We start from the raw sequence: 16,782 nt of genomic DNA on the forward strand, positions 1-16,782 counted from the left end.
TTGGCACCATGTGAATTGGACTCGCCCATGGACTATCCGAAATGGAGTATATGATTCCTGCGTCCATCAACTTTATTATCTGCTTTTTGACTACCTTTTGCATGTTGGGATTCAATTTTCTCTGAGGTTGCAATATAGGTTTGGCCCCTTCTTCCAGATTGATTTTATGTGAGTAATACGAGGGACTAATGCCTTTGATGTTGGTGATCTTCCAAGCAATAGCGTTTTTGCTTTTATTCAAAACCTCGACCAAGCTCTCTTTGCCTTTAAGCTCTAGATCAACTTCAATTATAATAGGCTTCTGCTCACTCTCTTCCAAAAATACATACTCCAAATGCTTGGGCAAGGCTTTCAATTCCAATTCCAGGTTCTGTTCAGTTGCCACGGCGTAGGCATCTAACCATCATGCCGTGGTATTTTCCATTTGAGTGGCCACGTCGTGGCGGGTCTTCAGAATGTTTTCTAACTTCTTCAAACTCACTTTCTTCCAAAAGCCTCTCCATTTCTGCAAGATCATGTTTAGCATCAAACTCACTTTCTTTCAAAGGCATTTATCCTTCCAAATCATTATTCTTCTATCTTTCCAATTCTTTCTCCAACAATGTATCCACAAGGTCCATCGAGAAAACTGAGTTGTCACTAATCTTTGAATGTTTCATTGACCTATTAACTCCAAAGGTTATGTTTTCTTCTCCAACACGAAGAGAGAGCTTTGACTCTCTAATATCTACCAAGTCTCGTGCGGTGCTTAGGAAAGGCCTTCTAAGAATGATTGGAACTTGGTTGTCTTCTTCCATATCTAAAACGAAAAAATACACGGGAAATACAAACTTGTCAATTTTAACTAACAAATCCTCACATATACCTCTTGGAAAAGTTATTGTCTTGTTAGCTAGGTGAATAGCCATGAAAATTGGCCTTGGCTCCGGAAAATTCAATTTCTTGAAGAAGGAATAGGGCATAAGATTCATGCTAGCTCCCGAATTGGCAAGGGCGTGACTTGTAGCTAAATTCCCGAATTGGCATGGAAGTGTCAAACTCCCCGGATCACCCATATTCTTTGGAAGCTTGTTTAGCGTGGCGGCTAAGAAATTTTCATTTAGAATGACATTATATGCCTCCTCCATCTTCTTTGTATTTGTGAGTAAATCCTTCAAGAACTTGGCAAATTTTTTGCATTTGAGCTACCACTTCTATAAAGGAAATATTGATTTTAAAGGATTTAATATGCTCTAGGAACTTCATGAAGTCTTCTGATTGCTTATCTTCTTTTGCTCTGCTTGGGAATGGAAGTGGTGGTTGATAGGCCTTGACACGGGGGTCATTTTTTTTACAGGAGTTGTGTAACAACCGGAATCTAGAAGGCCAATTATGGAAATATTTTTTTAAGGCCAACTCTTCGAGTTTATGGCATAAACTCGATGTGTTAGAAGCTTTTGGGGCGCGTGTTTTTAAGGACCAACTCGTCGAGTTGGTGAAGGCAACTTGACGAGTTGGACGCTGTTTGAGAAACCCTAGTTTCGGGATTTTGCACCCTATTTAAACACCTTAAGTCCTAGGTGTTGGCCTCATTTCCAACCTCTTCCATCTTCTTTCTATTTGTGAGTAAATACTTCATGAACTTGGCATATTTTGGCATTTGAGCTACCACTTCTATAAAGGGAATATTGATTTGAAAGGCTTTAATATGCTCCAGGAACTTCTTGTAGTCTTCTGATTGCTTATCTTCTTTTGCTAGCCTTAGGAATGGAAGAGGTGGTTGATAGGCCTTGACAGGGGGGGCTCATTTTTCTTTACAGGAGTTGTGTAACATCCGAAATCTAAAAGGCCAATTATGGAAATAAATTCTTTTTTTAGGCCAACTCGTTGAGTTTATGACATAAAATTGACGTGTTGGAAGCATTTGGGGTGCGTGTTTTTCAGGACTAACTCGTTGAGTGTGAAGGGAAGTCGACGAGTTGGACGCTGTTTGAGAAACCCTAGTTTCAGGATTTTGTACCCTATTTAAACACCTTAAGTCTCAGGTGTTTGCCTCATTTCCATCCCCCATAGCCCCTAACCCTAATCTCGAAACCCTAGAGCCTCCAAGAGTGTTGTGAGTCCATTGTGTGTGTTTTGGTGTGTGTTTGAAGCTCATTCAAGGAGGGGAAGCTTGGTACAAGGTGGTGGTTCAAGAAGGAGCTCATAGATCTTGATTCTCTGCTCCATTTCGATATAAAGTTCTAACCTTGCTTAATATTTACTTAGATCTCTTATTTGGTTAAATTGCATGTCTTAGCCATGGATGGATGATTATTGGGGAAGTAGAAGTCCCAAGTGCTTACTCTTTCAGATCTATGATCTTCATGAGTTCTTTTGGCATAAAGGCGCCAACTTTATGGTCTTAAGGGCTTCATGCATCTATTAAGTTCTTCTTTTCGTCTCTTATGAGCTTTTGAGCCCCTCCTAGCCATGCATGGGTGTAAAGTTGGAAGCTTTACCTGACCATGTAACCTTTAAGGACCATATTAGTATTTTGGGGCTTTGTCTTGGTGGTTAAGTGATTATTGATTAAGCCCTTAACCTTTTAAGCCTAGGATTTGGGTGTTGAGCAACTTGGTTGGTTCCTATGGGTAAAGTTGGAAACTTTACCCTTCTAGACGCTATTTCAGTGAAGATCTGAGTGAGGAAGCTGTTAGTTTTGATTATGTAATCTCAATGGATTAAGCTGTTTGGTCTCGGGTGAACTTAACGAGTTGGATGGTCAACTCAACGAGTTGTTTTGTTTTTTCTCCGTTTCTGAGTTTGTGTGGGTCAACTCGGCGAGTTGATTAGACAACTTGATGAGTTGGATCGATTTCTTCCAGACTTTGTGGTTGTCAGAGGAACTCGACGAGTTGAAGGACAACTCGGCGAGTTGGGTCAAGTTGGACCATTGACTTTGACTTTTGACGAATGTCTTTGACTAAGTTTGTCCCTAGGGGCGTTTGTGATAACCTGATTTGGTTGTAAGGAAAATATGCGCTTAGGATAAGACCCATATGGGGTTGGGCCCAGTACGGAAAATTGGGCCATTAGTGGGTATTCGTGGATCTTTTGGTTTTGAGCCTAAATTTTGGGTCATGTTGGGTTCGGGGTAAAATGGTCATTTTAACCCAAGTATGGATTATGGATTATAGCATGGGACCCAATTGCTAATTGGATGTGTTGTTGGTTTTGATATCTCGGAAGCCGGCAGGGCAGCAACTAAGGACTTTCTTTCGGGGAGCTTCTGCATTCGATGTGAGTTTTCCTCACTGTACTTTCGGGTTGAAGGCACTAAGGCCGGCCCTTTGGTTTGATAACCTGATATTTTGATATGGCGAGTATGAAATAGATATGCATGCTAGTCTGGTTATGCTAGTGTTGATATGTTAGTCTGGTAGATATGTAGGACTACCTGTGATACTGTCTATTTATCTTTATATGATATTATCTGTTATATGTCGACATATTGTGTGGATTGGTTTGAGGTTGTACTGCTTTGTGTTGTAGCCAACAAACCCTGGAGTATGCCAGATATGAGCTGAGGGCCAGGGAGGGCATGCCAGACTCATACTGAGGGCTCATTAGCATTCTAGATACGAGATGAGAACCAGGTGGTAAGCCAGACTCGTACTGAGGGCTACTCATTGGTATTCCAGTCCAAGGACTGAGGGAGCAAGCCAAACATAAGCTGTGGGCCTAAGGGGAAGCCAGACTTATGCTGTGGGCTCGAGAGTAAGCCAGATATGAGATGTGGGTTTGATAGGCAAGCCAGACTCATACTGTGGGCTCAGGGGGTAATCCAGTCTTTTAGCTGTGGACCCAATACATGTTGTTATTAGTATATGTTATCTGTTTGGGTGTTGGTATTTTGAGGGAACTTACTAAGCTTCATGCTTATAGTTTTGGTTTATGGTTTCAGGTACTTCAGTGGATTGTTTCAAGGTGAATTCGTGACCGTACACATCCTCGCATTTTAGACTTATGATTTCTAGGAAACTATGATAATGTGAATGTTTTGAAAACTATGTTGAAAGAGATTCTGATTTCAAATATTGTTTTCGGAACAATGGTTTTTGTAAATGCTTCTATAGAAAAAGGGTTGTTTTGAAAAGTTTAAATTTTATGAAATTTTATGGATGTTAGAAGTTGGTATCAGAGCCTTGGTTTGAATGAATTGGAGGAACACTCGTGTGAATCCAGTCTTAAACTAAGGAAAAAGATTTTCAAAATACTCAAGGAGGATGCGATGTATACAATCAACTGCAGCCAGTAAGTAGACCCCAAAATACGATACTGTTATTTGATATTGTGATATGTTAGAACAAAATGCTAGTGATAGGCTAGAGATCTTCAGGAATTTTATGGTAGAATTGCCAGATAGCCTAGGATCCTTCTTTATATGAAATTGACATCATTACTATAGTTGCTTAGTGTATGCATCGTAGTTGTACATAACTAAGATTCTATATCCTGAGAATGTTTGGTTTGGCCTTATTTCCTGTTCTTGTTTGATGAAGTCCTGAGGGTAGGATAAGGTATTCGAATGTCTATAGGATCCAACGTTATGTATGGTTAGCATACACAAGTGCTGCAGGGTTGGTCTAAGTTTCATGAGTGGGTGCAATGTTTAGAGAGTCAACACGATGAATTATTAGACACTCTGGGGGAGAGTGAGAGTAGGGTGAAGGTGCATCCGTGGCGTTGGGAGTTTGAGATCAAGGATTTTGTAGGAGGATCTGTCGGATTTTATTGCATTTTAGTGCCGGTCGACTCCTCTACACGAATGGTGCTTGATTTGTGCTTTGTGGAACTCATGAGTAATGTAAGTTAGCTTTTGGGTGAATATGTCAAGTCACATGTGAAAGGGGTTGGATAATCTCAAAGTGACGAATTTGACTCTACTGCGCAACTCCCGTTTGAGTCCAACCGTTGTAGGGATGAGTTTGTTACTCGAAGGATGATCTGAGCTTTGTTGCATGTGATTGTACTCATGGAATAGCCAATTGACATTGTGAGGAGTTCTTCAGCAGCTGATGGCAGAGAAGTGTAGAACCCTCAGATAGCCTAGGGAGGATTCTAGTGCAGTTGTTTTGCTGTCGAGCAGGTTTCAGGAGTATTGAGTTACTAGGTCTTAGAAGACCCGAGATGATTCTTGAGGAAAGTATGGATAGGTGTGGAAGGTAGTATTAGGCCTGTACTACTTGAAGAACAGGATCCATACTGGATTCAAGGATGATTTTGGGGATTCTAAGGACTGGTCAGGAAAGATAACATGGTTCGAGGCTACGATTCCATATCTGTCGGTCTTTTGGCTTAGGCTTCTCAGGCGAGGATGGGTTTTGTGTTTGTTCAGGCCCCTGTGGCAATTTTGATGTGGGTTGAGTGGTTCAGACCCAGATGAGTATGTCGATTTGAAGTATCGAGGATTTTGTTAGAGGTTGTGCCTTGGACCTCGAGACACGGGGAGGAAGTGGTTGTCATGATCGACTTGGAAATCACATCTAGGATTTAAGTGGTGGATTGTCGTATTGGCTTGTCATTATATGTGGCAAGGATCTTCCTATTCTGTTTTTTTCGAGTTAGAAGGAGTGGGCAGGCATGTGATCTCCCGAGTTAGGTTGGATTCTCAGCTTAGGGTCTGTTGGCCGCAGTAGTTGGTGACAGTGCATCAGCACCGGGGTGCGCAGATGGATTGACGTGGCATGAGTGCCTTGGCGATGCGAGCAAGGGCCGTATTCTTGGGAGATAGGAAAGTTAGGTGCCAGATTGTTGTGTGTGTTGCACGTAGGGGTGTATGTTTAGATCGTAAATCAATAGTTGCTTATGATTTGTAAGTGGTTATTATGGGAAGTTCCGAGGTTTTCAGCTGTAATTCTGGTTTCTCGTGGGGATCGTTCAATCCGTATTTGGAGGACCATTCTATGGATGATATTCATTTCACGGTCAAGTATGGTTGTACATGGATGGACTGCTTGGGTTATGTTTTGGTTCATCACTAGTGGGCGGTGGTTTTCGAGTTTTAAGTAGGGAAGAATTGGGATTGCAAGGTTGAACGTCAGCCATTGAGGGTTCTGTCAATTCGCTGGTTGGTTTGCTGCTTTCAGATTTGTTGGGCAGATGTTGGTTGGTGGACCCTTTTCAGAAGCAGGCATGTTCAGCTCTAGGTGGGTTATGGTTTCTCTGGTTTGGGTGTCAAGGTATTCGAGACCATTGGTCGTTGAGTTCGTTTTTCATCAAGAATTCTATGAAGGATTTAAGTGGTTCCAGTTAAAGGTCAAGGAATGCGTCATCTACCCTCATGTTCGGTATATTATAAGTCCCTTCGGTCTTCAGGTGTGCTTACCCTCAATGGCAGAGTTGGAGCTTGGTTCATAGCAGACTCAGGTTTTGGTAACCTTCAGGATCATCTTGGAGGCTTTCTCGAGCTAGTGGTGTAGTGATGGAATCCGTTCAGTCTTAGTCCAGTAGGGGGTCTTGTTTTGACCTGATCATGAAGATGTTTTTCTGTTTTGATTAAAGTGGCATTTCGATTATCTCTGGTGTTTCTTTTCTCTTCGGATGAGATTTTGGGTCTCTTAAGTATGTGTATAGGGGTATGCCATGTGAGCTGGGAAAGATGGCTATGGGGCTCTTGGTTCGAGTTTTTTGCAAGGTTATTTTGGGTTTTAGCTTCTGATTTGGACCAAGAGTGCAACCTTTATCATATTCGCGAATTATGTGCGACTTTGTTTTCGTAAGGTTCTGCTTAGTAGCTATTTTGTGGTGCTTAGTTGGCATTGTAAGGGAGTTGTTTAGGTCCGTTCAAGGTAATGAAATGATGTGGGTATCTTCAGGCCCGGAGTGTTGGGCCAATGATGCAAGGACGACAGTGTCGGTAAGTTATCGGGAGCGTTCCAGTCATAGGCTGAGGGCTAGGGGAGCATACCATACTCATGCTGTGGGCCCAGAGGAAATCCAAACCTATGTTGACGACCTTGTAGGGGTATTCTAGTCATAGGCTATGGGCCTAATGATCATGATGGTTCATTTCTTCTGCTTGTAGTGTTTTCGGAGTTGACATGCTGATGGGAATCGAATGAGCCACAAATTTGTTGGTTAAGTAAAGGGAGCAGTAAGGTTTGGGTGGAGTATTAGGCAGGTATCATAAAGTCTCAGAAGGTTGTATGCAATAATTCCAGTTGTTCGCAAGCACACTACTAGAAAACAGCCATTTAATGACGCGCAAACAATGACACACACTGATAGAGGACGCGCATTTGTGCGTTCCCTAAAAAATAATGACACTTTTGCAAAATTTGAAGGATAGAGGACACGCATTTGTGCGTGCCCTAAAATTATTGTCCCATAAAAAAATTACAAACACGGAGGGCGCTTGTGCGTCCTCTGTGAATGTCGCTTTATAAACTTTTACTCAAAACGCACGTTCTGAAATGAAATCCTTTAAAATTCTAATTTTGAAATACCCCGCTTCAAGATATCCCTTCACTCTCTTCTTCACTCTCTTCTTCCCTTCTGTGTACAAACCCTAATCACCATACCATCTCTGCTTCAAGGCATGTACGTGACCTTATATTTCTCCACAACCTTCAACATGTTTTCGAAATAAAACTTCTCCATGAGAACCACCGTCTCGCCAACCGATGCCGCCCTGATCAGTATAAAGAATCTGAAAACATGAAATTGAAGGGACGATTCTAGGGCTTTTTTCAAGAACACACACTTATGGCTACCTCTTTCTCTATTTCTATCTCTCTCTCTCTCTCTCTCTCTCTCAAACACACATACACAAAATCGAAGGGACGATTCTAGGGCTTTTTTTTCAATAACTATTCAAAACGTAAAGACCATATGGACACCTCACAAAATTGTCCAGAGAGATCCAACGACTCCTCTCACTCACAACGTCGCAAATTAAGAGTTCTGTGGCTCCTTAGTCTCATACTTCTCTCCTTGTTGTTGTTGTATTACGCCCTCCCTCATTGTCTCCTTCTATCTCTGTCCTACTTCTCCCCTGCACATTATCAAAAGTAGCAATAAAGGTATTTGATTTAGCTTATTGATTTTGATTTATCATGTGAATAAAGGTACACGAACAAGGGCGGCTTTTGTTTTCATCATAGGTTTCTGGATGCTGGATCTTGCTAATAACACCGTTCAGGTAACAATTTATAAAAAAATTTCCTTTTTTTTTAAAAAAAACTTGTGTTTTAAACCAGTATTTTAAATTCAAGCAACAATTTTAATAATTTCAGGGCCCCGCTCGAGCTCTCTTGGCTGATTTAGCAGGTATGTGCCAAGTTTTCTGAATTCCTCAATCTTAATTTAGATCAAAACCCTAAACCCAAATCTATTAATAGTTTCACCTTATGATGTTTATGTTATATCTCTAGAAATGCTAATAATAATATTTATTCATTTATTTGATAGGCCATGATCAGAGGAACTCAGCAAATGCTATGTTTTGTTCATGGATGTCGATTGGAAACATCTTAGGGTTTCTATCTGGTTCTAGTGGAAATTGGCACAAGTAAATTATCTATTGGAAGTCTTCTTATTATATTGTATGGTTTTATTTGACTTTTTTTCATTGTTTTTTCTAATTAATTTGATCGTTCTCCATGACAGGTGGTTTCCTTTCTTTAAAAGTAGAGCTTGTTGTGAGGCATGTGGAAATCTGAAGGCAACTTTTTTAGTTGCAGCGGTGAGTTTTTAATAGCTAAATATAACTATATCCTAAAATTGATAAATTGACAAACAACAAGCCTTCTAATGTTTCTAACTGACAAAAGGAAAATTGGAAGATTAAATAATACAAAACATATTGGCATGTTTGCTGATTTTTCTTACATTTTGCACACTGGTTACACTCTACTTTGCAAAAGAGATCCCTTTAGCACCAAAACAACATAAAAAATTATCAGATTCTGCTCCTCTTCTTCACAATCATCAGCAGACTGGGTCTGAAAGTTCAGACTCAAAACCCCTGACAAATTCTGGTAAATCATCTGAGGTTGAAGAAGAAGATCAAGTTGAAACTTTTAATGATAATCCATGGGCAGTTTTGGTCAACTTGTTGACCAGCTTATGCCATTTACCAGTAGGGATGCATTCAATGCTTATTGTCATGGCTCTCACATGGGTAAGTTTTTAAAATGAAACTAAGGGTAAAATGGTCATTTTGCTTTTGTTTACTTTTTTATATATGCACATCACATGTGCAGTTGTCATGGTTCCCTTTTTTTCTTTTTGATACGGATTGGATGGGGAGAGAGGTTTATCATGGGGACCCAAAAGGAGATGCTGCCAAAGTTGAAGCTTATGATGAAGGTGTTAGAGAAGGTGCTATTGGTTTGCTATTGAATTCAGTAAGAACAAGAGTTTTGCATTTTTATTTCCTTTTTCAAATTCTAAATAATCACTAAATTCATTTCTATAATCATTTCTCTGACCATAATAAGTATTGGGCAGGTGGTTCTTGGTATCAGCTCTTTCCTGATTGAGCCAATGTGTCAGTGGATGGGTTCAAGGTTAGTCTGGGCGTTTAGCAACTTTGTTGTGTTTGCCAGCATGGCCGGGACAGCTGTCATTACCTTAATTTCTGTTAAACAAGAATTTTTTTAAACATGTAATTTTGCAGCCTTAATAGCTGCTTAGACAAACTGTGGTGACTGTCAAGCATATTATAACCATGGGAGGATAATTGATTTCTTAATTCGAAACAAATAGGATAGTAGCAAGAAATGGAAATGCTAGTAATTTTACTGGACGACATGTTTTTGTGCAGAGAAAATTTGAACTACAATGTAACTTGTGAATGGTGACACAGTTAATGTCAAATACTATGATACTTGTATGCTCTATCATCCTCCAAGAGCCTCATATTGCTCTGTCTGCAACAATTGTGTGTTTAAAGATTTGACCATCATTGTCCATGGGTTGCTCAATGCATTGGACTAGTAAGTCAATGTTTCTAAGATTTCTTAATTTGATGCTTCAGTTGAAACAATGGGTTTCTTTCTTCATCTGGCGCTTAGGGATGGAGGTATGTTAGGTTTTGTGTTTAGTAAATTTAATTTCTTTTTATCCATTTATTTATTTGTTTATCTTTTTATTTACTATTGGGTTATTAAATACACACAAACACTTGGAGCAAGGGCATACTTAGTTTTCAGTTTTGACCTTGTTTTTTTTAATAAATTACAGGTGGTTCCATTGTTAATGAAAGCTATTGGATGGCAAGGAGGAAGTATACTAGCCCTTGAGACACTAAAACGTGTGGTGGTTGCTGGAAATAGGGCATGGGATGCACTTGTTGCACAAGGTCTTAGGTTAGTAATCATGTTTGTGTATCTAAAATCCAATCGTCGCCATCGATCCAAGTCGACCTCGATCTAGATCAAGGTCACCTGTTAGTTTTATAGGAATGTATAACCCATGTTAGCAATGTATTATTTTTGTTTAACATTTGAATGATTATTTGTATGACATATTATAATTTGGGCAATTTATTTTATTTTTTGCGTATGAAATTTTATTTTATATTATGAGACATTAAATGTGTGATGTAATTTGAAAATTAGTAAATTTACAAAAAATATATATTTTTAAATCATTTAAATTTTATGACACACAAAAACGTGTGTCGTCTTTTTTTTATGACATGGGCGTTAATGATATGCAATGCAAGTCGTAAATGTGCATCGTTTACGACACGCGAATGCGTATCATCTTCTTAATGACAGGGCCTTCCTTGACACGCATTACGCGTTGTAAAAGCGCATCGTAAATGCGCGTCGTAAGGTTACGACGTGCAAAAGCGTGTTGTCTCTCGTTATGATAGGGCCTTCCTTGACACGCATTTGCGCGTCGTCTGAACGTTTTACGACACCCATTGCGTGTCGTAAAAGGCTGTTTTTCTAGTAGTGGCGGTTGTTAGAGTTGTGATTCTCAGGTTGGAAAGTTCTATGCAGTCGTAAGTCATAAAATTCTTGGTGATTGTATCGAGTGGGTGCCATGGTGGGAGTACACCGGAGTCAGTAAGGGTTGGATGTATCGCAAAAGTTCATGGTTGGATCGTAGTTGCTCGTTAAACAATGGTCGGTAATGGCATAACTTAGAGTCAAGGGTGTGAAGATTTTGGGTTCTTCGTATGGTTTGGTTTTGGGATAAGTTCGCGGTCATTATGTTTTGAGGATTATTCTTCATGGTTCTGGTAATGCCCCAGTTAGGGACTGGGGTAGATTCAAATGCATGGTTCTACCATTGTGAAGGTTGGGCTAGTGAGGAGGTGTCAGGCTCCTAGCATCAGTGTTTTGGGCAGCATCAGTGTTTCAGGCTGTATTAGTAACGTGGGGTTCCACGTGTGTGTGGAGTATCTGGGACTTTGGGAAATGATAAATAACTCGCAACAGGATTAAATAATCTTAGAGTAATTGGTTTGACCCTGTTGCGCAACTCTCGTCTGACTCTAACCAATGCAGGGATGAATCTTCTACTCGAAGGATTATCTGAGCCTTCTGTCGAGTATAAGTGTTATGTCGCTATATATATGGTCGGTGACTTTGTTTTCCTTTGAAGCAGCAATGTGATCAGGGGTTTGAAGCATTTTGTTTTGTACGAGACTCTATGAGATTGGCTTGGTGACAGTTCGGTGGGGGAGGTCTGACAGGGAGTCAGACCATTGAGACTTTAGGTTTCAAATCTCAGGGGAGGTAAGATTGGTTTTTATTCAAAATATTGAGGATTCGTTCTTCTACGAGCTTGAAGAACTATTCTAGGGATGGTTTCAGTAAATTTGGATAAGCCGTGGTATATTGAGAATTGGAAGCGTTATGTTTGGTTGGTTATTCGTTGAGAGTTGGGCATGAAGTTGTTTCAGCAGGAGCGCTCTGCAAGGGAATCAAACCATTATAGATTTCAGGTCCCAGAAAGGTAGACGTGGTTTGCAGGGGTTGAAGGTTTGATTGTTGTCGTCAGGATAGAAGTTTCGGTTTGGGTTCCGGTTGTCTTGGGAATATTATCTTATGCTCAGAATTTCGTGTGTGTCCCTCCAGTGGATTGTTTTGTTACGAGTGGCAGTAAGAAGTGATTTCGAGGACGAAATCTAATTTAAGTGGGGGAGAGTTGTAACATCCAGAATATAGAAGGCCAATTATGGAAATAAATTCTTTTTTAGGCCAACTTGCCGAGTTTATGGCATAAAATCGACGTGTTGGAAGCTTTTGGGGCGCGTGTTTATAAAGACCAACTCGTTGAGTTGGTGAAGGGAACTCGACGAGTTGGACGCTGTTTGAGAAATCCTAGTTTGGGGATTTTGCACCCTATTTAAACACCCTAAGTCCCAGGTGTTGGCCTCATTTCTAGCACCCATAGCCGCTAACCCTAATCTCGAAACCCTAGAGCCTCCAAGAGTGTTGTGAGTCCATTGTGTGTTTTTGAAGCTCATTCAAGGAGGGGAAGCTTGGTGCAAGGTGGTGGTTCAAGAAGGAGCTCATAGATCTTGATTCTCTGCTCCATTTCCAGCACATTTTAGATATAAAGTTCTAACCTTGCTTAATATTTACTTAGATCTCTTATTTGGTTAAGTTGCATGTTTTAGCCATGGATGGATGATTATTGGGGAAGTAGAAGTCCCAAGTGCTTACTCTTTCAGATCTATGATCTTCATGAGTTCTTTTGCATAAAGGTGCCAACTTTATTGTCTTAAGGGCTTCATGCATCTATTAAGCTCTTCTTTTAGTCTCTTATGAGCTTTTTAGCCCCTCCTACCCATGCATGGGTGTAAAGTTAGAAGCTTTACGTGACCATGCAACCTTTAAGGACCATATTAGTATTTTTGTGGCTTTGTCTTGGTGGTTAAGTGATTATTGATTAAGCCCTTAACCTTTTCAACCTAGGATTTAGGTTTTGAGCAACTTGGTTGGTTCCAAGGGGTAAAGTTGGAAACTTTACCCTTCTAGACGCTATTTCATTGAAGATTTGAGTGGGAAAGTTGTTAGTTCCGATTATGTCATCTCAATAGATTAAGCTGTTTGGTCTCGGGTGAACTCGACGAGTTGTTTTGGGTTTTCCCCGTTTCTGAGTTGGTGTGGGTCAACTCGGCGAGTTGATTAGACAACTCGATGAGTTGGATCGATTTCTTCCTGACTTTGCGGTTGTCAGAGGAACTCGGCGAGTTGAAGGACAACTCGGGGAGTTGGGTCAAGTTGGACCGTTGACTTTGATTTTTGACGAATGTGTTTGACTAAGTTTGTCCCTAGGGGCGTTTGTGATAACCTGATTTGGATTTAAGGAAAATATGGGCTTAGGATAAGACCCATATGGGGTTGGGCCCAGTTCGGAAAATTGGGCCATTAGTGGGCATTCGTGGATCTTTTGGTTTTGAGCCTCAGTTTTGGGTCATGTTGGGTTAGGGGTAAAATGGCCATTTTACCCGAAGTATGGATTATGGATTATAGCATGGGACCCAATTGCTAATTGGGTGTGTTGTTGGTTTTGATAGCTCGGAAGCTGGCAGGGCAGCAACTAAGGACTTTCTTTCGGGGAGCTTCTGTCTTCGAGGTGAGTTTTCCTCACTATACTTTCGGGTCGAAGGCATCAAGGTCGGCCCTTTGGTTTGATAACCTGATATTGTTGATATGCCAAGGATGGAATAGATATGCATGCTAGTCTGGTTATGCTAGTCTTGATATGTTAGTCTGGCAGATCTGTAGGACTACCTGTGATACTATCTGTTTATCTGTATATGATATTATCTCTTATAGGTCGACATATTGTGCTTTTTGGGTTGAGGTTGTACTGGTTTGTGTTGTAGCCAACAAACCTTGGAGTATGCCAGATATGAGCTGAGGGCCAGGGAGGGCATGCCAGACTCATACTGAGGGATCATTAGCATTCCAGATATGAGTTGAGGACCGGCTGGTAAGCCAGACTCGTACTGAGGGCTACTTATCGGTATTCCAGTCCAAGGACTGAGGGAGCAAGCCAAACATAAGCTGTGGGCCTAAGGAGAAGCCAGACTTACGCTATGGGCTCGAGAGCAAGCCAAATATGAGATGTGGGTTTGATAGGCATGCCAAACTCACACTGTGGGCTTAAGGGGTAATCCAGTGTTTTAGTTGTGGACCCAATACATCCTGTTATTTGTATATGTTATCTGTTTAGGTGTTGGTATTTTGGGGGAACTCACTAAGCTTCGTGCTTATAGTTCTGGTTTATGGTTTCAGGTACTTCAGTGGATGTGGCAAGGTGAAGGCGTGACTGTACACATCCTCGCATTTTGGACTTATGATTTCTGGGAAACTCTGATAATGTGAATGTTATGAAAAGTATGTTGAAAGATATTATGATTTTCAAATATTCTTTTGGGAACAACGGTTTTTGTAAACGCTTCCATAGAAAAAAGGTTGTTTTGAAAATTTAAAATTTTATGGATGTTACAAGTTGGCCACACCGTGGCTGCTAATCATAAGCCTTCCTTCGGTTTTCTTCTTCAGTTTCCTACACTTCATTTGAATTTTCATTAGTTAATGGAACTAAAGGGTTGATGATTTTACCACTCCTTGTATTCACGGCCTTGATATTCGCCTTTAGATTTTGTTCAGTGTTACTCGGAAGTGTGTCCGGTAACCGTTCGTTGAATTGCCTTGAGAGTTGACAGATTTGTTTGCTCAATATTACGGATCGAGGCTTGCTAATTATGAAGGACAACATCTGGTTCACCGTGTCTCTTTTCTGATGCAACATCAAATTGGGCGAGCATAGCTTCAAAGTCGTTCTTCTTTTCGGGAGTCGGTTGCTCATTTTGATAAACTATGCGACCTTGTTACCTATACGTCTCCTCTTTCTCCTTTTGATAGTCATCATAGGTTTGCCGCTCCTTCCTTGGTTTCTTCCAGTTTACATCATATCTATCTCCACTTGAATAGCACGCTTGAACCTTTCGATTTCCGTTCTCGTCGAGCTCACATTTTTTAGTCAAATGTGGTCCACCACAATTGTCACACCCAACACTAATTGCATGGATGGATTGATCCATCTTTGTCATCATTTGGTCTATTGAATCTAACTTCACCAAAACCACAACTATATCTTCAGAACCTCCACTTCCATGTTTGTAGCCTCTTGTCTTGTCTTCTCGAGGGTTGTGATACTCCCTTGAGTGCTTGGAGAACTCTTCAATTAACTACTTAATTGTTGCTGGTGACTTCTTCGTTAACGGTTCTTGAGAGTCAAGGGGTTGTGAAGTCATCACGTTCACCCCATCATAAAATATTGAGACCTCTTGTTGCACATTGAGGTCATGTTATGGTCAATTTTTCAGTAACCCCTTGTACCTCTTCCACACTTCATACAATGAATCTCCATATTGTTGCTCGAAATTAGCGATGTTTTTCTTCAACTTTGCAACTTTTGATGGTGGGCTGAACTATTGGATAAATTCTTCCCGGAGTCTTGGCCATGCGGTTATAGCCTCGGGCGTAAGTGCTTTGAGCCAATTCTTAGCCGCCCCTCTAAAAGTGACCGGAAGCATCCACAACAACATTGTTTCACGAGAAACATTAGGAACATTGAATTAGTTTGCAATGTCGTTCATGTCGTCGATGTGTTTGTAGGCATCTTCGTGATCCTTCCCGTAGAATGGGATATCCTTCAACATACCAAGTATGTGCCGTTTTAGCTTGAAATTGGTAGTGTTCAGAATTTTGGGCTGCACAAGATCGGGCCCGTAATCTCGCATCCACTTCTTGTACTCCTCCATGTAGATGCCTGTAATGTCGGCCATCTCGTTTTCTGGTTTGAGTTCTTTTTCAGATTCTTAATCAGTCACATACTCGCTCTCTACTTCGTTCGGTTTTACTTCTCCTTTGGGATCGTCTTTTTCTTTTCTTCTTTCTTTGTTGCTTTTATGAATGATAGAATCATGATCCTTCAAGACTGGTACTATAGTATATGAAGATGCTCGGTTCATAAACTTACTACAACAAAACATAAAACAAAAACGTAAAAAGAACAGAGACAATAAAAATCTAAACTGTCTGAATGTTGGCCATGGCATGGGAAAGTATGCCACGACGTGGTCACTGTAAGGACAAAAAATTAAAAACAGAAGAATTTAACACGAAATAAATGTAACTTTATGTGAAATAAATTCCACACAAAGGGTCGAGAACAAATAGCAGATAAAGGCAACTAAAATTAAGCTGATCCCCGACAATGGCGCCAAAAACTTCATGTGTGAAATGAGTACTAGTTTTAAACCAACTAATCTAGACTAACCAAGACAAATAGGCAATGTACCTAATCAATTAATAAGATAGTTCAGGTAAGCCAGGTATCAAACACAGGGAACGAAAATAACAGCTAAAATATATCTACTAAAGTTATCTAAGTAAAATAAGCAAGTAAAGGGACTTTCGTTTAGATGTGATTCTAGAAACTTAAAAACAACTAGCAAATAAATACTTTAGACTAAAGAATAAACAATAAAACAATTTTAATTCAAGATATTAAAGAGACTTTCCTTTAGATGTGATTCACTTGCTCCCATGGTTTATTTCGTGGAAAGTGCAATGGATTATATAGTGGTTGTTTACCGATTCATAGATTAATTAGAATTATGATCAAAACACTAAACCTTTAGTTTAACAAACTCATTCATTTAGTGATCAAGTGAACAAATTAATAAGAAAAGTAGTGCGAAGTTCGAATTAAGGAAGACTAGTAACTTTGATTGACATAAATGGCTTATAAACATCAATACAATATATGATTCGT

At 40.2% G+C, this 16,782-nt stretch overlaps 2 protein-coding genes and 1 non-coding gene across 3 annotated transcripts; 2 read left to right on the forward strand and 1 right to left on the reverse strand.

Moving 5' to 3' along the window:
- Nucleotides 1–575: 575 nt before the first annotated feature.
- Nucleotides 576–1,127, reverse strand: LOC145127510 (uncharacterized). The gene is made up of 2 exons (XM_079062696.1): nt 866–1,127; nt 576–799 (listed from the first exon to the last, which is right to left on the reverse strand). Exons 1-2 carry the CDS (start codon nt 1,125–1,127, stop codon nt 576–578), a joined length of 486 nt encoding a protein of 161 aa, XP_078918822.1.
- A 6,965-nt stretch (nt 1,128–8,092) lies between these two features.
- On the forward strand, nt 8,093–9,627 carry LOC145127511 (sucrose transport protein SUC3-like). The gene is made up of 7 exons (XM_079062697.1): nt 8,093–8,164; nt 8,259–8,292; nt 8,434–8,533; nt 8,632–8,705; nt 8,841–9,145; nt 9,228–9,371; nt 9,475–9,627. The coding sequence occupies exons 1-7, from the start codon at nt 8,135–8,137 to the stop codon at nt 9,625–9,627; spliced, it is 840 nt and encodes a 279-aa protein (XP_078918823.1). The 5' UTR covers nt 8,093–8,134.
- A 5,675-nt stretch (nt 9,628–15,302) lies between these two features.
- Nucleotides 15,303–15,409, forward strand: LOC145127990 (small nucleolar RNA R71). Its single transcript, XR_013716593.1, has one exon. It is a non-coding gene; the product is annotated as a small nucleolar RNA R71 (small nucleolar RNA).
- Nucleotides 15,410–16,782: the final 1,373 nt, after the last annotated feature.

This window comes from Lactuca virosa, chromosome 7, assembly GCF_052849685.1.
Source record: "Lactuca virosa cultivar CGN04683 chromosome 7, Lactuca_virosa_CGN04683_v6, whole genome shotgun sequence".
Taxonomy (NCBI): Eukaryota; Viridiplantae; Streptophyta; class Magnoliopsida; order Asterales; family Asteraceae; genus Lactuca; species Lactuca virosa.